The 25,526-nt window shown below is 32.6% G+C and overlaps 1 protein-coding gene across 7 annotated transcripts in view; it reads left to right on the top strand.

Annotated features, from left to right (window-relative positions):
• DNAH7 (dynein axonemal heavy chain 7) overlaps positions 1-25,526 on the top strand; it is a 110,368-nt gene that overhangs the window by 53,703 nt on the left and 31,139 nt on the right. For all 7 annotated transcript variants that reach the window (XM_072040563.1, XM_038182328.2, XM_072040568.1 and 4 more), the window contains 14 exons: positions 726-923; positions 4,868-5,023; positions 6,274-6,442; positions 8,519-8,645; positions 9,528-9,747; positions 10,957-11,829; positions 12,652-12,881; positions 13,923-14,253; positions 15,980-16,326; positions 17,510-17,690; positions 18,996-19,181; positions 21,317-21,480; positions 23,694-23,848; positions 24,744-24,934. In XM_072040563.1, coding sequence (XP_071896664.1) covers positions 726-923; positions 4,868-5,023; positions 6,274-6,442; positions 8,519-8,645; positions 9,528-9,747; positions 10,957-11,829; positions 12,652-12,881; positions 13,923-14,253; positions 15,980-16,326; positions 17,510-17,690; positions 18,996-19,181; positions 21,317-21,480; positions 23,694-23,848; positions 24,744-24,934 — 3,528 coding nt within the window. The remainder of the gene's footprint in view (positions 1-725; positions 924-4,867; positions 5,024-6,273; positions 6,443-8,518; positions 8,646-9,527; positions 9,748-10,956; positions 11,830-12,651; positions 12,882-13,922; positions 14,254-15,979; positions 16,327-17,509; positions 17,691-18,995; positions 19,182-21,316; positions 21,481-23,693; positions 23,849-24,743; positions 24,935-25,526) is intronic.

Below are 25,526 nucleotides of genomic sequence, written 5' to 3'. Positions count from 1 at the left end.
AGCTGTGAAGGTTTCATGTCTTCTGATAATAATCCCTAACGACATGTTCTTCCTTAGTTAAGGAGAGAAAATAAAGAGAGTGATCTCTAGGAATTTCATGACTTTTATCCCAAGATTTTGGGGGATAGGAAGGAGCATACAGTGTTGGTTTTTTTAGAACTGATTACAATGATATTATTCATATAAGGAGTTATATGAATTTTCTGCTGGAGAGTTTTGACATCTTTTAAAGACTCTTCTAGTAGTGTGATCCAAAGGAGAAAACTTTGCTGTGGAGCTTTGGCATTAAAATTGATTTCTCCTCAAATTCCGTAATTTGGAGATATTTATAATGAGTAAAGATTCTGTGGAAAAGATGACTATGCTTTTTCAATATTTATTTTATTTACATATTTATGTATCGTATTATATGTAATATGTGTATAGGTATAAAAGGAGAGATAAAGTCTTTGACTTTCAGTAATACAGTAATTGCATGAATGAGGTACAGGCACTACGTTTCTGTTTAAATAGTCTGAATTGACAACCCTACATTGCATCAAGTTAAATAAATATATTTAAGTTGATAGTGTTGAAACAAACCTATGAAATTATTTTTAATCCGTTCTAATATTGTCTGATAAATCCGTCCGCTAATTCATAGAACTTTGATTCTTCTGTTTGCATTGATTCTATGCTGCTTTTTCATACTTATAAATATTTGGCTTTCATAAAAATTAAAATAGGGAGCAGGAATTTGGGAACCCTGGGTGGAAACACTCAAATCAGCTCCTCCTATACCTCAAGATGTGATGTTTAATGAAATAATTGTACCAACTCTGGATACAGTTCGATATATGACATTGATGGAATTGTTGACAGTACATCAAAAACCTTCTATATTTGTGGGGCCAACAGGAACTGGAAAAAGTACCTATATTACTGTAAGTACTTTTAACACTGACTTTAGAAATTATTGAATGGGGTTAGATGAGGAGTAATTTGATGGCATTGTTTATAAAAGGAAAATAAGACACGATTTTTTGGATATTATTAAATGAAATTATGAGAAAGGAAAACAGCAAAAGCTATGTAGCAAAAGGTGGAATATTTTTTCTTTTATCTTTTTTTTTTTGTTCTTCACACACTTAGACTAAATTCTTAAGCAGCACCTAAATATCCACTGGAAGAAGCTGCTAATACTACACAAACAAAATTCTTCAATATGATTCCTGTATTGATTTACTTTGCATTGTTATTTTATGCCACATATACTTGGGATGGTCCACACAGACACTGATGTACACAATACTACTAAGGCATCCAGTCAGGATTGTTCAAAACAACAAAATGAAATGCTTAGGTACTAAACTTGGAAGCAGCACAAATGTGTGCTGATATTGTTGAAAAGTTTAGGGGTTAATAACTTTTTAATTCAGATTCTACTATGGTAATTCCGTGCATTGAAAACAGACAAGAACAAGAATCTTGTCGCTGAAACAAATATGAAGGCAAAAAAATAAAAGCAATTATTTATAGAATTATTTATAGAAACAAAGAATTATTTATAGAAACAGACTACAGTGAGAGGGGGAATTGGCTAGTCAGGATATTCCCAGGCTGTTTTCTTCAGATAATCAGTTGGCCGTATGTGGTCATTACAATGAAAAACAGCTGCACATTTCAAGAGAAAGAAAATTTTAATCAAAACAATTGTGTGTCCTGTTTTATAATATGCCAAATATTCTTTACCCATGTTGTCCTGGTCCTTGAGAGAAAATGAAAAAGGAACATAAATAATAGTTAAAATCTATTTTGACTGTAGCTGTTGTTTCCGCTATTTCTGAAAATTTTTTTGGCAGAATGCTAATACTTGTTCTAGTTTCAGGATTTTTATGATTGGTAATCTGACTGTAAAAGGGAGAAAAAAGTTTTTTTTTTTTTTTTTTTTTTTTTTTTTTTCCCAAAATATGGTTAATTGTTTCATTGCTATTAATTTTCTGAGAGGTAGCAATGTCATCAACTGTTTAATATTTAAAGAAGTAACGTTATACCAGTGGCGTGTGAAGTCAAACATCTTACCTTATATGCAATATTGTATTGCATATTTTTTGTATATGACACACAATACATTTAAAAGTCTATTATGGTATTAAAACAGAGAATTCAAAAGCCATTGTATTGTACCTTACACAATAATTTTATATTTCTTATGAGAAATATTCTTATTTGATATTTCATTATGAGAAACACTTGAATTACATGATTGTACACTCTCCCTCCTCCCCCCCCCCCCCCCTTAGGATCCCAGTCTTACTACTATGAGTATTACTGTATGTACATCAAAACAAACAACATTCTTTTCTGTAGAACCTCTACTCCACTTGCAGAGCTTCAAAGTTTGCAGTGCATTCAGAGGAAACAGCTGCTTTAGATGATTGATTCTGTCCCCAGTGACAGAAGTCCTCTTTAACAGCAAATAAGTCACCTAAGTCAAACTTTTCACAGGCAATTATTGTGTTTTTCATCCACTGGATGGCTTATTTGAATCCATGGGTTCTGATTGATGGAAGTACTGTTCTTAAAAAAAATCAAGTTTTTGTTCTCTGAAGTAAGCTATCTAAATTGATAATATTCTGCCCAGTACCTTTCATATCTTTGTACTGGTGTGTGTCATAGAAAAGTTTGCAATAAAACTTTTAATATTGTCTTTCAGTATTATTTGAATTCTGTGTAATAAATAAGGTAAACACTGAACTGAGAACAAACCACTGACAATTACTTTTTAAGTGATTGGTTTGTGTTTTTATACTGAAAGAGGCAGCATGTATTGGTTCTTTGTATGCATAATGGTAATTAAATGTATGATAGTAAATAATAAAACATTTAAGATATATAATGACTTAATACGGCCAAATGCAGTATATTTCTCGGAGTTCACAAAATTATAATCAAAGGGAATTATCTTGTAAAAAGCATTGTAACTAGGTATCAGAATAAGAAATCACGATTAACGTTTTTTAGTTTCTCCATTTCTACCAATATTATTTCTTCTGTCTTAAGGAATATGCCATTGTAGAATTAAAAGCAGACTTTACTTGCATTTTGAAATGATTGGGTCATTGTTATTTTGTGATAGACTAGTTCCTTTTTTTTTTTTTTTATTTCTTCTATCACTAAGCGATGATTTGTTCCTTTTTGTAATGTGGTTATTAAAACAGTACGGGTAACATAGAAAATGATTCTAAGGGATGACATCAAAAAATTTATATAACTTTTAATTCTTCATACATATCAGAGGGATACTGCAGGTTAAATCCTGATGCCATCAGTCTTTCAGAGAAGCTACTAAAGCCTGATAAGTAAGGGAAGTGTAGCAACATAATGCTCCTGTTGCTGGGGGTCAGTTACAGAGATTTCCAGTTCAACATTTTTCATTGGGTTTTCCATATAGATCCATGGGAAAGCTTTATTTATTTATTTATTTATTTATTTTTCTTTGAGGCAAAAAGTGTATAATTTGGTGGAGATATGGAAAATCTATTATTTTATTTTTAGCTAATAAGATTCTCTAAGTAAATCATAAAAGAGAAAGAAGAAGTAAGCCATTCCTCTGAGCTGCACAAAAATGGTTTTATTTGTTCTTTTGCCCTCCACTGTGTTTTTTTTTTTTTTGTAGAGAGTTTTGCTTCTGATGATTCATGCAATCAGCATGAAGACATTTATCTGCAAGCAGATAACATAAATTTGGTTTCCTGGTCTTGAATCTGTTACCTTTCCTTCCTTTTGTGTCATTAAATTTACTGTGGTAAATGAAGTTGCTGACTAAGGAGTCTGTAACCTACCTTAAAGTTACTTTTCTGAACTATTTTTTAAAAAGGACTGGAACAAGATCTGTTCATAGAAGACTTCCTGAAATACATAAGACAGAAATATAATAAAGCATAAATAAATCCTTTCTAATGAGGAATATGGCTAGGTTCTACTGGCCCACTTCATTTCTGAGTTGGTAGTTAAGAAAGTAATATTTTGTGGGACTTTAGAACTGATAAAAAGAGTAGAAGAAATGTGGCTATTGAGTCACGTTGCTGTGCAGTTTTTGTGTATTGTCATTATTACGTTTTGGTGCAAAAGTTAATATTTTTCCTTTGAGGTTAAAGATCAAATGCTCTTTCTGCTGGAAAGATGTGGTCTGAAAACTCCAACAGCTGTTGACATAGATTAGGCTATTCATTAGAGACATTAATTTATATGCAGAAATTGCTGGAAGGTTCTAGCGCTGTAGTTTTTCTCACATGTGGGTAGGAAATGAATCCTATTCAGTCTTACTTGAAAATGGTGACTTTAATCTAATTTCCCTCAGAGTTTAAATTGAAGCTAACAAAAAAGGGTCTTTGGAAGGTAGCTAGCATTATAAAACAATATCAATCTTGACAGTAAAGTTTATCTTTAGATATTCTTCCTATGTCCTCTGTAGGAAATATTACTGGAAACTCCTCAAAACTAGGCATAAGTATTAGGACCCGTGGATACTTTTGTCAATTTGGGTGTGGATTAAATACAAATTGACTCTAAGTAGTATTATGAAATGCTGTGTTTGGGCAAGATACTAACACACTGAATTTATGTAATATACTAGGTATATTATTTTTAGAAGATCTGAAAGTATCTATTTTGTGAGGTAGAAATTTCTTTGATGAATTAATTTTATGATTTTTTTTTTTAATTGTTAAATTATCTGATGAAATAAGAGTTACCTTAGAAATAAATTACTGCTTTATAAATTTAAATGGGATAAAAACTATAGAAAAATGCCTGATTACTGTTTGCTAAATTGCTTTAAACTTTATCCATGTATATATTTTAACTTTCTTCACAATTCTTCCAGAATTTTCTTTTAAATAATTTGAATAAAGAAGTCTACAAGCCACTGCTTATTAACTTTTCAGCACAAACTACAGCAGCTCAGACTCAGAATATTATAATGTCTAAGCTGGATAAAAGGAGAAAAGGAATTTTTGGACCCCCTCTTGGGAAAAGAATGGTAACCTATATATTTCTGTATGTAAATAAGTGTTTAAATGCAAAGAAATATGTGAATGCATTATTTTCTCAACTAATTACAACTGATACCAAGAAAGCTTGATCAATTTCAAATAAACCATTGGAATTCCAATTCTTATTTATTCTTTTAATTTCTTATGTTTCCCATCTTCTTTACTCCTTCTCCCAGTAGTGTGTGTATTGTTTTAATCAACAGAAAAAATGTTATGATATGAATAGTGGTAAACTGTATTATCATACTTCCCCTTCCATATTTTGTGATATTTTCTTTTACATAGAGTTCTATATAGGTAAGGTGTTGCTAAAAATGTAGCTCTTGACAGTGTTGTGGTTTCTGACTTTTATATAAATCTAAAAGTGGGGCCATGGTGGGTTTGACACTTGGATTTTGCATGTTATGGGGATGCTACAGAAGCTTGTTCAGCCCTCTCATTATTAGCCCTTGTTGTTCATCTACACTGGAATCAGGGAAGGGTGATGTGGAATAAATCAAGAGGGCTTATGTAGCTCTGGGGGGTAAAACAAACAAACAAAAAAAACAATGTAGAAACCCAGATGGGTGTTTCATGGTTCTCCGTTCTCCTTGATCCTTGGGATAAAGGGTCGGTAACTCTCCTGAAAACCATCTCAGTGTGCTGCTCAGATAATAATGCTAACAAGGCTCATGATTTAACCTGTTTACCTTTTCACCAAATTTCTGATCTGTATCAATTAAAGGAAGAGAAGAGAGATAAAATGCATAGATGTATTTCTAGAACTTGCATTAGTTGCATTAGGCAACTAATGCCCATGTCAAGATTTTTCCTGATCAGCAGTGGTCTGTGCTTTAGGAATAACAGTGCCAAGAAAGACGTAATGCTTAATACATTTAAAAGCAGAACCATAGTCTCAGCAAAGTTTCAGATTTTCATGGGTCTTCTTGACTCCATCTTTTTTTCCAAGAAAGGGCATATAAGTAGCACAGAAAGGTTTAAATAGCAAGTATTATTTTGCTATTTTTCATTGAATACACTGAGATAAAAGAAGAGAAATACAGACTCTCTCTCCTCTATAGTTATGTTTTGGAATATCTTTAGAATTAGCAAAGTTACTTCTTAAGTTTGGTTTAATTTAACTCAGCAGCAATTCCATTAAGAACTTAAGGGGCATTTTTCAAAAACACATAGTGAAGTGTATAATTCACATTCACCAAAATAAATAAATACAAAATCCTTTGTTTTCCTTTTTCAGGTTGTATTTGTAGATGATGTTAACATGCCAGCCCGAGAGGTCTATGGTGCTCAACCTCCTGTTGAATTACTAAGGCAGTGGTTAGATCACTGGAATTGGTATGACCTTAAGGACTGCTCAGTGATTAAGCTTGTAGATGTTCAGATTTTATGTGCAATGGGGCCGCCAGGTAAGAGATGTATAGTCTATGCTTGTTTCCAAAGGCTGAATTCTTATTATTTTAGTTTGTATGTTTATGGCTAGGGATAGGACTCGGTGAACCCTTTCCTTACAGGAAACATGAACAAAAATCATAGGAAAGTGGCTGAAGGGCAGCAAGGAGACTACACAAACCTGCCAGGAAGACGCATTGCTTTGCAGGATTTTTATGCAGGATTTTTGAAATTGTTTTGGTCTAATGAGACCATCTTCTTCAAAACTTTTTAAAATAGCACTAAGTGGAGGCCTGCAGTAGATAAACCTTATTTTACTTGGCAAAAAAATGAGGGAAATCATATGATGTTGAGGTCATTATATTTCTTATAGCATGTGTACATGTTGACTATGTATAGATAGTGATCAGTGTTGATTTACTTTATCATTTTTTTAGTTAGAAATATTTTATGCATGCTTTAACAATTAAAATAATGAACTAGTGTTTCTCTGATACTATTGTGTTTAGTTTTAAATGATCTGTACACTCTATTTCCTTCACTACAGTAAGGAATTGTGTAACAACTTCATGCTTCCTGAGAAAGCAAAACTGCTTCTTGCAATCATTTATCAGTGTATTCATCCACAGTTCAAAGCACTTCATCTAAGCATCAGTCTGTGGAACGACTAAGCAGAAACTGTGAAGGAAAGGCATAACTTAATTGCACTCCTTTTTTACATTGGAAATAGTCAAATCTTGGAGGTGCTTTTTCTGCAAAGCCTCCCTTCATGCTATGTTCCTGTTACAAGTGACTTTGGACTGCCTTCCAGTTTTCTTATCATTGAATGTATTTAAAAAAAAAAAAAAAAACAAAAAACAAAAAACAGACACACACACAAAACAAAACAAAAAAACTGATGATATGTACAAGTTGGATCACATATATTTTGAGTACTCACAGAATTATATTATTTATTCCAGTCTGTGTTTATTAATTTTTTTCTACTAATAAGAAATTAAAATCTGAAATCTGCATGTTTTTGTAGTGTTATTAAAGGAAACATAAAGCTATTTAGAGCTACTTTCTTAAAGTTAGAATTAAAACTTATATTTGAAAAAGATTATCTTTTGGGTAAAATTCATATTTATATCCCAATAGTTTGTTTAAATTTGCCATCAGTGCACATGCAAAAATTAATGTGCATTGTAAAGTGCTGTGTCCAGGAGACAAATATGGTATGGAAGAAATTACAATGAATAAATTACAACGAATATCTCTCCTTTGCCCTATTCAGGATAAAATAATGAGATTCCTAAGCAGATACTGGTAATATGTATACAGTTATATGTGTATATATACAGTTTATATGTGAATATAGACAGTTACTGGTTCTGCTTAGTCTCAGCTGGCTGAATGTGAAATAGCTCCATGAGTCTTATGGTTTCATTAGAACAGGGTCACACCTGAGCAACTAAGTCACACCTCTTGACTTACTGTGCTAAATGTGTTTGCCTTTTGCCATGATCCTGATGTTAGGAATGGTATATTGTCCACTTTTCAGCTACTTCTTCCTAATTTGCTGCTATGAGAAGCTTTAACACATTGTGCAGTATCTTAACCCTTCCCAACAGAAGGAACAAATATCCATTACATTTTACACCTTCTTATTTCCATACATGTCTTCGTTATCCAAATCACAGTATAGTCATAGCTGCTACTAACTCTAGAACTGGGATAAAATTTAAATTAAATAAGGTATACAGTACTAGCTGTAAAGGCTTCTTTTGTGGTGATGTTTTCAAAATCAAGAACATAGGTTTGGAATTTATGATAAAAGCTTTCTTCTGTAACAGAAATGTAGTTAAAATAGTGTAAAATTATCCATCTATAACTTGACCATTTCAATCTGTATTTTACAGATTATATCTTGCAGGAGAACAGCATGACTGTTTTTACTGTCTTGTTGCTTTCATTAGGTTTATGACAGGGTGTGGTACTTTTTGATGCAACACTGCTAGCTAAATCAAAGATGACTATTAAAAAAAAAATTGCTAGTTTTTCCCTGTTTTACTCTTTTTCTGTTATTTATAGCATTGCTTTCTAATATTTAGGTGGCGGCCGAAACCCAGTGACACCACGATTCTTGAGACACTTCAATAAAGTTACTATTAATGAGTTTGATAATGAATCCATGTACACAATTTTTTCTAGAATCTTAGACTGGCATCTGACTATATGGTAAGGAACCTGTAGATACTGAGAAAAAGCAAAATGAGTATTTAAATTATGATACAAGGAAGTCGCAAAAGATAGGGGTCGTAGGACCCCTCTCTTGAAAAGAAATGACCATCTTTTCTATTCTGTGCCTTTTGTGGTATTCATTACTCCACAAAAATAAGGCTCATGCAAAAATACTCCAGTGGAGGAGTGCTTGTTCTGAAGTCTCCAACATAGTTTTACATTAGCTGAAACTAATTCAGTTATCTGGGGTACTTCTATAAACAGTATTCTTTGATGTATAACAAATCATAGTAGAATTTGGTTAGTTGTTATTCAAAGAATAGAATTAGAAACTGTTCTTAAATTTCTTGATGTTTGAGAAGGCTTATTCTTTCTTTGGCCTTTCACCATGGCATAATTTTTGATTCTATCATTAGGAATTTTTATATTTTCATTTAAGTTCCTCTATTCTATCCATTCTTACAGCTAAGTCCCGAAAGACTGTAATATCTCATTTCTAGACGAGGTTTGTGCTTTGACAGCTTCTGACCCTTTGAAGGGAGAAGACGGCAAGAGTTATTTGACCTACTTTCCTGTCGCTGTTGTTAATCATAAAAATGGGGGAACGGGTAATTAATTAGTTGTCTCACATAGCCAAATTTGTCAACATGTTCCATAGTTACTAGATTTGATTCACAGACAGAGTTAATCTTGTTTATCCAGTAAGACTACTAAGATTTGTAAAACTGCCTGTGAGGAAGTATAATTTTAGAATTTTAAAATTGGCATGGACTCAGAAGTAAATCACTATACATACATAATATTGTTTATTAATTTACATGCTCATATGATGGAATTGTGAGATTCACCTTGTTCTTATCATCTTTTATAACTTGTCAGTTATAGCTTTCCATCACAATATGTAGAATTGACTCCACAAATTATTAATGGAACCATGCATATGTATAAAGCAGCTATGAAGAATCTGCTTCCTACTCCAGCCAAATCACACTATTTGTTCAATCTTCGTGATTTTTCACGTGTTATTCAAGGTGTTTGCCTGTCAAGGCCTGAAACAACAGAATCCACAGCAATGATGAAACGTCTTTGGGTTCATGAGGTAAATCACCTAATACTAAAAAATAATATTTATTGTAAATAAGAAAAAGATGCAGATTTGTGTATAAAAGTTTTTGTAATATTATTTTGCATTGGCTAGCAGCTGTAAATTGATATTACATTCATGAGACAGGAGTATGAATCTTCTCTCAGTAGACAAGCCGACTGTTGATTCCTTCACTTTCACGTGATTACATGCTCTCTGCAGCTTTGAATGTCTGCACAGTCCTTTCCATTTCTTCTCTTCTTCCTCCCCCAAAACACAAATTAATGGTGAGAAGAACAGCAAGTAGTCCTGGGTCATGGGAAATTTTAGTAATCTAAAGTATGGTCCCCACTTTATTTTTTTCTTTCTGGTCTTCTCTTAGAAGAAATTCCTGATCTTTCTGTTTTCAGCAAGTGTTTACTAATTTTTCAGTCATAATAGGACAGACACTCTAGAGAACACCAAGTGAACCATACTTTTTTTGAGGCAAGAGAATGCTCCAAATAGGTGGTATCTAGTTTTTTTTGTTTGTTTGGTTGGTTGGTTTTTGTATTCCCTCTCCTGGTTTATAAGAAAGCAAGGTTGTTGGTAACTGTTGCTTTTTAAATATTTAGCAGTAGTTCATAGAATCAAATCAAAATAAAGTGACTGTGGCAGAAATTTTTAGTGATCATGTGGTTCACTATACTTCCCCAAAGCAGGATCACAAAGAAAGATCAAGTAACTTTTGAAGTTTTTTTTTTGTTTTTTTTTTTTTAGAAATTTCTTAGAGTTCTCTAAGTATGAATACAACTGCCTTCTAGGCAATCTATTCATGCTGTTCACTATCTTTTTCATTAAAAACATGTTCTAATATCCAACTGCAGTCTTCTTTTCTGAAATACAAACCTGTATCTTGTCCTATCTTGCAGTATACAGAAAGATCAACATACTCCCTTCCACTTTGCAGCAGCCTTTTATACATTTATCTAATATGTTAATAAATGTGTAGTGTGTATATATTTCCATACAGGCTTTCACTTTAATTCCAAAATAATATTACTTGTCCCAACTGTTCAGATTGATTCTAAATATCTATTTATTTCTTCTGTGAAGTTTAAGATATATATATATATTATTCAATATATAATCTTTTGCAGATTGGTATTTATTTTATCTTGACTAAAAAAATATAAATTCAAGAGCAGAAGCAACTATTAAAATAATTACATTTTTATCTTACAGGTTCTTAGAGTGTATTATGATCGCTTGGTGGATAATCCTGATCGGGCTTGGCTTGTTGGATTTATCCAAGAAGTAGTGAAAGATGATTTACATGAAGATTTTCATGAACTTTTCCAGAATCTGGACTTCAATAACGATGGAAGAGTGGAAGAAGATGACTTACGTAGCTTAATGTTTTGTGATTTTCATGACCCTAAGAGAGATGACACTAAATACAGGGAGATTAGTGATGTGGATCAGCTGAGATTAGTTGTAGAGAGTCACCTCGAAGAGTTTAATAACTTGAGCAGAAAGCCAATGCAGCTTGTCTTGTTCCAATTTGCTATAGAACATATTTGTAGAATTTCCCGCATTCTGAAACAGCCTCGCAGCCATGCCCTTCTTGTTGGTGTTGGAGGGAGCGGTCGACAATCTCTTACTCGATTAGCAGCCCATATGGCTGAGTACAACCTTTTTCAGGTTGAAATAACTAAAAGTTATGGTATCAATGAGTGGCACAAAGACTTAAAAGTCATACTAAGAAAATCTACTGAAGCAGAAATGCAGGGAGTTTTCTTGTTCACAGATACACAGATAAAAAAGGAGTCATTCTTAGAAGACATTAACAACTTACTAAATGCAGGTGAAGTGCCAAATCTCTATGCAGTAGATGAGAAACAAGAAATTTGTGAACAAATGCGTCAAATAGATCGCCAACGGGACAGGGCAAAACAGACTGATGGCAGTCCTATAGCTCTTTTTAACATGTTTGTTGATCGCTGCCGAGATCAGCTTCATATAGTACTGGCAATGAGTCCTATTGGAGATGCTTTCCGTAATCGCCTTCGTAAATTTCCAGCTCTTGTCAACTGCTGCACACTAGACTGGTTTCAGGTAAAAAAAAAAAAAAAAAAAAAAAATGTTGGGCTTGTTTTTTTCTAAGGGAAATGCAATAGAAACAGACTTCAACACTTTTTGTTAAGTAATTCTCTTTGGTCAAGTTAGCAATGAAAAATACCTTAGATTTTCTTAGTGTCATATTTTAAATTGTTTGCACAATTAGAATCATCTTAACTGTAATTAAGGCCAGTATAGGGAGAATGCAAAATCATGGAGAAAATAAATATCAGGATGTGGTATAAAAGTATAAATGGATGAGCACAGTACTGTAGACACTATAGATTTAAATATCTATTATTTTATTCTATTATAAGGACTACCAGAATCTGTGGTCCAAAAAAAGTTTGAAATCTCTGTCAAAGATAGATTTTTCCCCACTGCTCTGCAGTAGGATTTTTTTCCATTTACATGTTGTATAAAAAAGGCTTCATACATAATATTAAAGAAGTTGGATTTAAAGAATCTGAGGTAATTCAATTTCATCAAGTTTTAAAAGGTCCTACTGTATCTTTAAACATTATTTTGAAAAGGAAGAACAGAGACAGTCATACACCCCTATGGATACGTTGAAAATGCAAAATTTTTCTTACACTAAAAGTAGTTATTCTAGATGAAAGAAGATGGTATCCTTGAACTGAGTCTCTAGATCCTAGATATTTGAATTGTTTCCTGTACTGTATTATCCTTTTTGATAATGATGGATCAGGGCATTTCTTTATGCCTTAGTGTCTTCATCTATGAAATGGAGTAAAGATGCTTTTTAAAAAAAATATTTTGAGATCTATGAGTATGAAGTACTGAATTCATTTGTTTCAGACATGGCCTGAAGATGCATTAGAAGCAGTTGCTTCTCGCTTCTTGGAAGATGTCGAAATGTCCGCAGAAACTCGAAGTGGGTGTATTGATATGTGTAAAAGCTTTCATACATCTACCATTGCTTTATCTGACTCATTCCACATGGAACTGCAAAGACGCAACTATGTTACACCTACTTCGTACTTGGAACTGATCTCCACTTTTAAAACTCTACTTGAAAAGAAGCGGACGTAAGGATTTGTATTTATGACCTTTTCTAATGGAACCCAAGTTCTCAAAATATTATTTTCTATTTCCTATAGTTAATCTGAACAAAACAAATTAATTGTTTCTAGTAAATTTAAATTGATAGAATTGTACATGGATTAAATATATTCCTAAGACATGTACTTGCTTCTTGAACAAAAGGTGTGACTTGATGCCTACAAAATATTCTTGCATTAGAACACTTCTAGCATCCCTAGTGTAGCTGTATGTTGATTATATATATATTATGCTGCCAGAATAATTAATGCATCCTGCTTCCTCTGAGATTTGTTGGAGGATATCTCCATCTTCTGAGTTGCTAGGTGCCATTGGCTTGCTAGTAGGGTACAGCTGTGCTTTATCTGTGTGTAAAGGACCTCCATATGCATATGCACATCTGTTCTGCTCTCATGGATGCTAAGATGAAGTTCCTTTCCTTTCATTTTATTCCCAACGGTAGGTCACTGCCATGACAATTATGACAAGCGCTTAATTTGACCAGCAGGGATGTGTGAAGTGCTTTGTGCAGCAAGAAATTCCAGGAATAAAGGAACATAATCTTGAATATAATGACCTAATGTCTTTGGAATTTCTTCACAGTTGGCTGTCCTCAGAGCCAATCACATCCTGTTGCTAAAATGATTTTTCTCAATTATACTAATACTATTCCAACTCACCTCAACTAATAATTTCCTCCTACTCCTTTTCTTGTCTGTTAACTACTGTGTCATCTTGATTTTTTTTTAGCTCCTGCCAACAAAGTGGCAAGAGCTTAATAATCACTTGTTTATCTTTATGTGACAATGTACTTATCTGTATCCCGACTTCTAAGTAGGCATGGTAGAACAGGTGAACAGGTCTCAAGTAACCCCTGCTATGTTTACTATTTGTTCAGCAAATTGAACAAGCGTGGTAGAGAATTTGCTTATTCCGAGTAGTGAGAAATCTGGGGAATGGGTTCCAGTGAATGAAGTGATCAAGTACTGATAAAATATCTTCATAATATAGTGGTGTGTTTCTTTCAGTAAGGTGATGGAAATGAAAAGAAGATATGAAGTTGGCTTGGAGAAACTGGACTCTGCTGCATCCCAAGTGGCCTTAATGCAGTCTGAGCTGGAAGCTCTGCAACCTCAGTTACGGGAAGCTAGCAAGCAAGTTGATGAGATGATGGTAGTTATTCAAAAAGAGTCCCTAGAAGTAGCCAAAACTGAAAAAATTGTGAAAGCTGATGAAGCGGTAGCAAATGAACAAGCTATGGCTGCCAAAGCCATCAAAGATGATTGCGATGCTGACTTAGCTCAAGCCATGCCTTGTTTAGAAGCTGCTCTGGCTGCCCTTGACACTCTAACTGCACAGGTATTTCTAACAGTATATATTTATGCACTAGAGAGGTATTCAGAGAAACAAAAACATGGAATTATATGTCTTTTCATATTTTACATGATTCCAATGAACACAAACTTTTATAATTTGTAAACTTCTTGAAACCTTTCATTTTTATTTTATTTTTTTTTCTAGCCAAAAAGCTGTAAGGCTATATTTTTATGATCTTTAGGATCAAATATTCTAGGTATTTCAAAATTCATAGTTATAAAAAATATTCTGAGTTAGCAATAGAGAAGTTACAAAAACTATACTTTTCATTTTCTTATTCAGAACCTGCCAGCCTGTCTATTATTTCTATAGCCAGTCTTTCAGAGTCTAGAAATCGAAGTTGTAATTCTGTGTCTCCCTGCGTTAAGAACACATACTCTTCTTAAGAGTATGACACTGGAGGAAGACACTTCAGGTTTTATAGTCTTCCTTGCCTAAATAATATTTTGACCATGGCAGGATGAAAAGAAGTTTCCCAGATTGTAAAAATGAGGGTGGACTATGTGTACTTCAGCTATTGTTGTTAAAATGAGAATTTTAAAATAATTTCAAGGAAATCCTGGCTGGAAAGCAGTTATTTTGTTACATACAGTTATTTTTTGGTATCAAAAGTTTTAGATTAGGCCATTATCAGATCATTGGCATGGTTTGTGAAAATAGTATATGACTTAGTCACTTCAAGGTAATTATACTTGTGAATAACAAAACAAGAACAAGTCTTTGAAGGCCAATTTAGTAATTAATTTTTTAGCTGCTGTGGATGCCTAGTGTATCATCAAAGAAAGGAATATTATAATACAAAAGAAAAAATGCAGTAGGAACTTCCAGTGGAAAGAAAAGGGAGGTTTTCCTTAAAATGTAATTAAATATCATGATGAAAATGGACAGACATACAAAAAAGTGTGTGTAGGAAAGCTTACAGTACTTACACAAAACTCTTTGATTCACCCTACACTCCTCTCATGATAAGCAGAGCAGGAAATAAGTTGCAAATTGTGCCCATAAACTAGTTAGTTTACTAACCTTCTGTTTAATTGGTTGTGCACTGTGTGTAGAATTGTTTAATTCTTTTATATTATTTTCTATATTTGCATATAAAACTTTGCTTATTCATATCCTGTTTTCTTCTCATTACTGGTGAATGAAGAGAGAAGCTGCATCATCAAAAAAAGGAAAAATTGTTTCCCAGTGTTTTTCTTTCTTTCAGTTGTTTCTTCCCTCATTCAGTTCACTCTGGAAATTTAGTAACTGACCAGAATCGATTTATTTCTATACTTGGAGCGTATAGATGTTTAGTTCTGTGCTGAACGCAATTTTTAACTTATGCTATCTTAAATTTACTAATACACTGCTGAAGTGATTCTTTAAGTTTGAAAGTATCATATTAGAGCCTGAACTGAAGTGTAGAGTTGGAGTATCTGAATTTATGACTGAAGTGCAAATGCCCACTATTGACTTAGGTGCAGAAACTGTACAACGAAAAATGAGTTACAGATGAGATATATTTTTTTCTCCTCTACACTGATTGTTGACTAGGTTTCATGTCTTTTTGTTTAAATGTCAATGTTTAACCTGAATAACACCTTAAAGAAAGAAGAGTAGAAAAAAATGAAATAAACATATTTCTAAAAGAAAATTATATATATCTATAAACTACTAAAGGTTGTACTCTTGTTTCTTTCTTTTTGTTTATTTGCCTGTTTTTAAGGATATTACAGTAGTTAAGTCCATGAAGAGTCCTCCTGCTGGCGTCAAGCTTGTAATGGAAGCTATATGCATCCTTAAGGGAATAAAGGCAGATAGGATTCCAGATCCAACAGGTTCTGGAAAAAAAATTGAGGATTTCTGGGGTCCAGCTAAGAGACTTCTGGGTGACATAAGATTTCTTCAGTCTCTTCATGAATATGACAAGGATAACATTCCCCCAGCTTACATGGCTATCATAAGAAAACAGTATCTTACAAATCCTGAGTTTGTACCAGACAAGATTCGAAATGCTTCCACAGCAGCAGAGGGTCTGTGCAAATGGGTCATAGCCATGGAGTTTTATGATACGTAAGTATGTATAAAAATAGTTAGAATAAATTTGATTAACAATATCAGTTTATTTTAATACCAAAAGAGATCTGAAATTAGTTCTTACCAGTGGGAAATTTGAGCAAATAAACAAACATTCACTCATATCAGATACCAATGTTAAGGTGTAGAGCCTGATTTTCAGTTCTAGACTTTTCTAAGAAGGCATGGGAGCAATATGTTCAGTTAGCAAATAAAGTTAACCTTTTAGAAAGCTGCATAGTGACAGAGGCATTATTGAAATGTCTTTGGAAACTTCTGAGAGTCATATCAAGCCTGAGGAATATTTCTGGTTACACATTGTACTTGATGCATTGAGAAAAGTGTGCTTATTTTTGATGATGTTTCCTAATTTGAAACATTAGGAACCCCCATTTAACAGTAAATCAGTATTGGGATGACTAAGGCCAACTTGTAATTTGAAATTTGAATCATTGTATGTAGTACATGCTTTCATTTGAGAGGATGTTTGTTACTTGGCAAACAAGATGAGTAAATGCACATTTGGTAAAGTTTTGAACAACTTTAAATATTATAAAGGCCTATTTTAAGAAAGAAAATTAACTAAAAATGTGGACCTTAAAGGTAACTTACCAGCAAGAGAGGGGGTTCACTAGTTCTGAGGCTAATACTTAGGGAATACCGTTTCAGTTGATCTAGGACATTCTAGCATGTTTTCTTGTTTCCCTTTTTTTTTTTTTTCTTTTTCTTTTGGAAAGATAGTATGGTTTTGATTAGTATGATGCTTCCAGTATTTTCCTCATGAAAGCATCAGTGGAAAAGATTGAAATCCTCAAAGTCCTCAAAACTGGAAAATAGATCGTTGGATATGAAAAGTTTTTTTTTTTTTTTTTTCTCTCTCTCTCTCGTGTACAGTGTATGTGTAACTTAATATGATTATTTGTGTGTTTCTGATGGCACAAATCTATAATGGATTCTAAATTGTAATCAAATGGGAACACAACTTGGAAGGATAACCTTTTTCACTTTAAAGCATTAGCTGTTATTACAGAAAATTTTGCAGAAACTGCTTAAGCCAGAAAGTATCAGCACAGAAAAAAGTGATGAATGCCAGTTGTGTTCAGATATCATTCTTTTAACGCTAACCCTGGATTGATGGTGTATCTTTGAGATGTTTCAGTTATTTTTTGGCCTTATTTAGAGTGACAAAAAATGTTGCACCAAAAAAACTAAAGTTGAATGAAGCTGAAGGAAAATTAAAGATTGCTATGGATGGCCTAAGAAAGAAACAAGCAGACCTGAAGGAAGTTCAAGATAAATTGGCTGTACTCCAACAGACCCTGGAATCCAAGAAACAGGAGAAGGCTGACTTGGAAAATCAGGTATATGATGCAAAAGATGAACTGTTGTTCTGTTGTTGTTTTTTAGAAAAGATATTTAACATTTTTTCTCTCTCAAATTAGATTTCTCCTTTTAACTGCCAATATGTTGAACAAATCCTATTCCTAGATTACTTTTTTTTTATTTCATTATAATGGTCTTGAAGTTACAAATAGGCAAAGTATGAAGAATAAATGCTTTAAAATAATGAAAAACGTAGATATTATGAATTTAGTGATACCCCTCTGCTGCATCCTCACTCATCTCTGCTTTCCTGTGAGGTGGTAAATTTTTTATGATTGTACTAAAAATTTGATTCTTTATTAAATTGTAAGTCAGTACATCTAAAGTTTTGAAAGCTTATTTACACCTCCTGTGTCAAAACAATTTTGAGAACGTTCATGGTAAACTCTGCTCCTGACTGCTAAATAGCCACTATGTGTGCAGAGATAGGCAGTGTTTTGAAGATGGTCATTTTTATTTATTTCTAAGATTTACAGTACAACACCATGAGGTTTTGTTACAAGAATAGTATCAGAATTTGAAATGGAGCCTTAATTCTTGTTTGTAGTTAAACTCAGCTCTTTGTGTGTTTCTTCTGTATCCTGATATGATAGTGTTTGGAAGAAGGGAGGACTAAGCTACCTGAGCAGTTTGTTAACTAGCATGTAAATTGGCTGCTGTGGTTACCAGAAAAGAGAGAGAGTTTAACAGCAACAAGAGTTGGCAACATTTTATTCCTGTCCTACAGCTGAAATGTGTCTCTACTACATAGTAAAGAACTCTAACAGAGCTGGATTAAATTCCTCTTAAATGATATTTAAATAATATTTTTGTTAGATTCGAAACAAACGTGGAAGGATGGCATAGTTGAAAATCTACAAAAGAAACACGGATTATATAGTCATAAGGATGTTGCTTTTTTTTCCACAGGAAAGAACATGCCTACTTTCATGAAAGAAACAATGATCTCTGAGGTGTTTTTTTTCCTCTTGTGACATGTCAATCATTTCCTTGACTTAGTATTTTCCAAATCACATGCAGAGTTATTACAAATTACGTTTTATACTATTTTATTTCCTAGTTTAGGTGAAAAATTAACTGAAATTTTATGGAATTTACTGTGTTGGTACTGAGATTGTTTTTGCTCTTTAAACAATTCCATTGTAATAAGAAGTTTTCTTTCTATTCCGTGAAATTATGTAGAAAATACCTGCACAGAAAAATAGCCTTTGAATGCTTTTGATGTTTGTAAAGTACCTTTAAAGTGATCATGTAATATAATCAACTTATTTTTTTTTCCTAAGGTTGATTTATGCTGCAAAAAACTACAGCGAGCAGAACAATTGATTGGAGGCCTTGGGGGTGAGAAAACTCGGTGGAATGAGACTGCTTTGGAGCTGGCAAGGAAGTACACCAATTTGACTGGGGATATACTTATTTCATCAGGAATTGTAGCTTACCTAGGAGCCTTTACATCCAACTACAGACAAGTAATATGCACAGTAATTTTGTCTGTTTTATAAGAATCTAAAATTAATTAATTTTTATTCTACTATAAAGTTTATATTTTTAATTATATTTTAATAGAATTTATAAGAACTGAAACTGTATCATATGATTTTGAGTTTTGTTTATAAGTACTGTAATGTACTTAATGCTATGTAAAGGATAGAGTCCTTTGATTGCTTCTCTTCTTTAAAACAATTGCACGTAACTTTATTCCTCATGGCTCTGCTTAGTCCTATTCCAATCAATGGCTCTCCTTAATTGAGGAAGACAGAATCATCTCCTGCTTCAGCAGCAACACAAGCAAGTTCTGAACGTGGAGCAATTCTCTATAAAAAGAGACAAAAGATACAATAGCTCAGTAATATAGCAGATATGTGCTTGTAACTCCCAGTGAAATAAATAAACATTCTGAATACTACAAAATTTTAACATGACAGGTGATTTTAGGTATCTCAATTTTTGGATGTCAAAGTTAGCTTGACTTTATTTTTATTTTTTTTCTGAACACCAAAACTTAACAATGAACTTAGCTGGAGAAATTAATGCCTCTCTCTGTTGAAAATCAGATCCAGATTGTCCTAAGTTGCTAAAAACTGAGAGAAAAAAAAATCCATGCATCTTATTTGAACATAAATATAGATATAATCCTTACTTCTGCTTCCCCTTATTTTCTATAAAAGTACTTTGTCCATTTTTCTTAGAAAATTTTATACCGTTCTTTCCAACTATTGCTTTATTCATAACATAAATATTTTGATATTACTCTTTTAAATATTTCTAGAACGAGAGTTTATGGTATGATTATTTATAGTGTAAATAAATAGCAGCATTTACAGTTTCCAATTATGTAATTTTTAGTGTTCTCTTTTATGCTTATAACCTGAATTCTAAGTAACTCTCACTTTGTGTCTGGGTAGGTAGGATTATTTCTGGTGAAATATCTGAAATGGTCCTGAACTCTGTTGCTGGCAAGGCTAGATAAAAATGTAGATGATATTCATAAAAGATATGTAGAGACATATACATGCTTATTCACTAAAAATGAATACATATTGGTTTCATATGAAAAGCTTAGTATAATTTAATTCCCTCTGACTGTGTAGGTTTTTTGTTTGTTTGTTTTCGTTTTTTCTTTCTGTGAAATAGCAGGTATGGATTCCTGTTTGCTAATTCTTACTCTTACGATTGTGCAGACTCACATTAATAAGGTTGCTCTCAAGAATTGTTGGATGCACTTTTGTGCAGTTCATTTTGCCTGCTCTTATTCTTTTTATCCCTCTAGTTTTCACAAGTAAAAAGTTATGATATCTTTTGGAATATCAACCTTTTTTGTGCAAATTGATAAATCCTTTATTCACCATCTCTGTGAATGTCTCTAGCTCTTTAGACCATTTCCTTTAGCATGTCTGTTTTTTGTTGCTTGGGGCTTCAACAGCTAGTTTATAGTTTAAAATACTATAGCATATTTCTTTAACCTTACACATATAAGATATAATCATATATAAAATTGTGCCCGTCATGTGAACAGACTTCTATAAAATGTGTTTTGTTAGAAGCATTCTTTCTAGTAGAATATGCTTTTTGGTTTACATATTTAAAGGTGCCTGTCTTCGTTTTTATTATGCACCATACAAATTTATAATTTACACAACTCTATTGAGTTATATGATACAACAGTGAAAAGCAACACTAAGTGGTAAATCGTTGTGTTATTAAATTGTCAGGTTAGCTCAGTCTTGGAAAGTGCTTATTATGTATGTCCTGAGGGTTGAGTAATGAATTGTGGGTTTTTTTGTTTGTTTTTCCATTAGAATATGTGCATTTGTTCTACATGCATTCTATAGTATGGAAGACTACTGAGGTGGTAATAAAAGCATACTAAGGTTCTGACCAAATAAACTTCTATTTTATATATAGAAATCATATGCAAAGGCATTTTTAGAGACATTTTTAGACACCTTAGATAGAATTATGATCTGCTTTACATCTGAAGATACAGCGATCTTGTATGTAGCAATTAGTACCGGAAATGTGTTGAAAAATACGTATTTTTATAGTTTTGAAAAATTTGTGAATAGACAGAGCTTTAGTTAATGTTTGCTTTCTTCTTATCTAGAAGCAGACTAAAGAATGGACATTATTTTGTAAAGCAAAAGACATTCCTTGTTCTGATGATTTTTCCTTAACAAATATCTTGGGAGAACCGGTGCAAATCAGAGCTTGGAATATTGCTGGATTACCCTCTGACACGTTTTCTATCGATAATGGCATCATTATCTCGTGAGTAAAAAATAATTAAATTCTTACAATGAATACTTGTTATTAAATACCTTCATATAACATGCTTTTCATTTAACTACCTGGGTAGATAGGTGTTTTTATGTTTGTTTGTTGCTTTTTTTTTTTTTTTTCCTGCAGAGCTCGTTTAAACTGTATAGCTGGCTTAACAACCAAAATTATAAAAATAAAAATGACAGGAATGTTTCAATTTATATGAAAGAGTAATAACACCTTTTCATTCTCCTCCTTTTTATTGATTGCTATTATGAAACCGCTTTTTTTTTTTCCTACAAACATGCTGCACGCTGGATTGATTACTTTTCAGTTTAAGACATCCTAAAATTCTTCACTCAAGACAGGGGAAAAAAAATAACCTTCAAGTAAATATATAAGCATTTATGACAATACATGTTAGTAGTTGATCAAATCTTTGTGCTGGAGTAAGAGGAAGCTTTCACAGGAGAAATACAAAGCAGTAAATATTGTATTCTGCAGCTTGGCTGTATTTTAAAGTCATGAGAAATGCAAGAAGTGAAGGAATAGAATTTTTGAATACTTTTCTTGTAATATAGCCAGTAGTTATGGAAGTATCATCCTTCAAAAACTACAGCTCTTCTAATTTTAAAGAAATATGCTAGTATCAGTTGCTACCAAGAAGCATTTCTGCAGAGCTACTAAAGATTATTCTGCTAATCTTTCTATGAGGGTGATGTACTTTTTCTGTCAGATTGTACTGGAGATTCTGTAGGTACAACTACATATTCTATAAAGAGTTTTCCAGTTTATTTTGACAAGTGGTACAAGATCTTAACATCTAAGCTTGCGTTATGACTGTTAAAAAAAGAACCTCTCAGTTCTGTCCAGTATGCTTGCCAATACAATGCTACTGACTTTCAGCTACTATCTTCTGTATAAAGAATAAAAAACAGGTTAATGGCTGTCAACTAGGCAGGTGCCTAAGTGAAAAAAAAAAACAAAACATTGTAAAACAGAAGTAATACACTAGCTAAAGAACCTCAACATATTTTCACTTGACTTTAAAGTAAGGATTGATTGTATGTCTGGAAGCAAAACTTCTTCCTGAAGTTAGCAGATATGTGCTGGGATAATGAATGTAGTATGTAACTTCTGTAAGCAGTTACTGTATTAATAATTCAATCACTCAGGCTAAGCAGTTGACAAACATTAATGAATTCAGCACTTCCACAGTACATCCTATCACTTCACTTTTATAAAGCTTTAATCAAAATTCTCTTTGAAATAATGGAAAGATGATTAGCACTTTAAAACTAAATAATGATAGCTCTTAATTTTGAAATATGATATTTACCTGAAATTGAAAATACATATTATGCCTGTAATTACATGTTTATGCCTAGCTTTTATTTTAGGGCCCCATGAACCATATAAAATGTATCTCAAGCCTTTTATAACAATAAATAAATTAAAAAAACAGAATTAGAGATATTTTTGGAAGCACATACATGTATGGTGACTGCTTATGCATTCCCATCAATAAAAAATGATTTTATTGTTGATGAAAACTCTGTATGTTTGGCTGTTAAAAGGGAACACTTCTTTAGTTAATGTAACTACACGTGGTAGAGAATAATGCAAAAAAATCCATGAAGTAGTTACCAAGTCTGGCAAAAAATAAAATCCAGAAATTCTACCTGTCCATTGCTGCTTTAGTTAAGATCTAAAAGGTAGATACCTATGAAGCTGCTTACATGTTTCCTTTAATTCTAAGTGTAAAATGTCTCTTCAGTAGAAAATTCTATTAATTGTCTTGAAAACGTTAACTTATTTTTATCATGACTATACTAAACTGTTCAAAATTTCCAAACTCAAAGTGATATTTTTATTTTTAAAGTGTTAAAAAATAAAGTGAGATGAAACTTTCTAGGAAGTAAGAAGTATTCTTCAGTACTTTCAGTACTTAAAAAGTACTTAAGTACTTTCTTAGAATATCCCCCCCCCTTAGAAAGGGGGATATTGGACTTGATGATCCTTATGGGTCCCTTCCAACTCAGGATATTCTATGATTCTATGATATTATTTTTTGTAAATAAAGTATGTGCCTACTACAATTTTATACTTGTGTGCTTTTGTTGTAATGAAAAAATTAAATAAATTGCCTAAAATATCTACTTTGAGGTAAACATTTGAATAGCTTCTATTTCAGTTTTGAAAGTTTGTATTTTTCCCTTTAGTAATGCAAGAAGATGGCCTCTGATGATAGATCCTCAGGGTCAAGCAAATAAATGGATAAAGAATATGGAAAAAGCCAATAGCTTGCATATAATCAAACTCAGCGACCCTCAATTTGTTACAACACTGGAAAACTGCATTCAATTTGGTAGTCCTGGTAAGTTATTAAGTAATGAAAATGTAAATTACAAAAGAACCTGGAGAGGGCACAATTAACTTAAAATGGAACTCTGGTGAGTGTCAATCATTTCTCTTTTTGATCCAATTAGTGCTATAATAGTTGATGTCCTCACTCCAGGTTCAAAGCAACTTCTCAGCACAATATAATTCTAATCCTCAGTTTAATTGATATCTTAATTGCTCTATAAAACTTGTCACTTCTTTATTTTTATATTAAAATCATTTGATTTCTAAAAAGTAATGATGTTTTTATTTGGCTTTTCAAGAGTATAAATTACTAGATTGCTAGACTATGATCATTTAATGATTCCTGTATTCTGCATAGTAATTTCACTGCAGTTATTTTACTCTTTTACCCTCAAATGTAAATTAATGAAATACATGGCTATATCTGCAGCTATATTTTAATGAATAACTGGACTACAAATAAAGAAATGGATTGTTTATTGCCAATTATTCCTCTGTTGATTTAGAGATTTTCATAGGTTTACAGTGAAAATAGAAGCAGACTTAAGTACCTAAAATGACTTCTATGCAACATGGCATTTAATTTGTTGTTAGGTCCCTTTTTAAAAATATAGCCTTAAACTGTTCTAATCCACTGGCAGCAGTAATACTGGTAACATTTTAGTTGCTTGCTTGTAAATTTGATACACTAATAATTAAGAAAATAAACAAAGGTACAGGTCTCTGCTTCATTGTTTAATTAGCTGAATATGCTAAGAAACATAACTTAATCTGTAGACATTATTCGATTAATGTTTTTATTGTTTGCATGTTACAGACACATTATATGTATGTATTGTAAATATATTTTTATATTTATATATATATGCCAAGATAGCCCTACTAACTCTTGTGTTATGTCCAAGTGCTACTGGAGAATATTGGAGAAGAACTGGATCCTATCCTAGAGCCACTTTTGCTCAAACAGACATTTAAGCAGTCAGGAACTATATGCATTTGCCTTGGAGACTCCACTATTGAGTATGCACCCGAATTCCGCTTTTATATTACAACTAAGCTGAGGAATCCACATTATCTTCCTGAAGTATCTGTTAAGGTAAGAATTTTGAAAACAAATGTTCAAACTGTGTTTTAATTTTAAAATGATTCCTTAGCTACAATCAAGGAAGAGTTTCTGGCATTAGTTGATTCCTACTCACCAGCCAACACTGCTCTTTTTGACACTGCTGGAAGCCTGGTATCATCTTGGAAGTGTTGACATTTCTCATACCTAATATTTCACCATTCAATTCTGTCATTCTTTATACTGTGATAATACACTTTTACCAGTTTGTATCTTCTGATTCTGTTTAGTCACCTTTATTGTAAAAATATTTACAGGGACTTAATACAGTAGTCACCTCACATGCTAATTCTAATTTAGACTTTCATATTCAAGATTTTTATTTGTAGTAGAGTTAAGTACAAGAGTCTGAGCAAATTTTGGCACTCTACCTTTTTTTATAAAAGATAGAAAATGTATTTCCAGATTTGTGTATTTGATAACAATAGCCATTTTTATTTTTCTATTAGGGGAAGAAGAAGTTGTTTCCTACATGAAAGAATAAAGTTGGTGGTTTATTCTTCTAGAAGTTGCTAGGGAGATGTATTCCACTTTTTATTCACCATTGCTTTTACAAAATTGTTTA

This window comes from Anas platyrhynchos, chromosome 7 (genome assembly GCF_047663525.1).
Source record: "Anas platyrhynchos isolate ZD024472 breed Pekin duck chromosome 7, IASCAAS_PekinDuck_T2T, whole genome shotgun sequence".
NCBI classification, from domain to species: Eukaryota; Metazoa; Chordata; class Aves; order Anseriformes; family Anatidae; genus Anas; species Anas platyrhynchos.
Note: the sequence above shows the minus strand (reverse complement) of the source record. Positions and strands in the feature narration are given on the sequence as shown.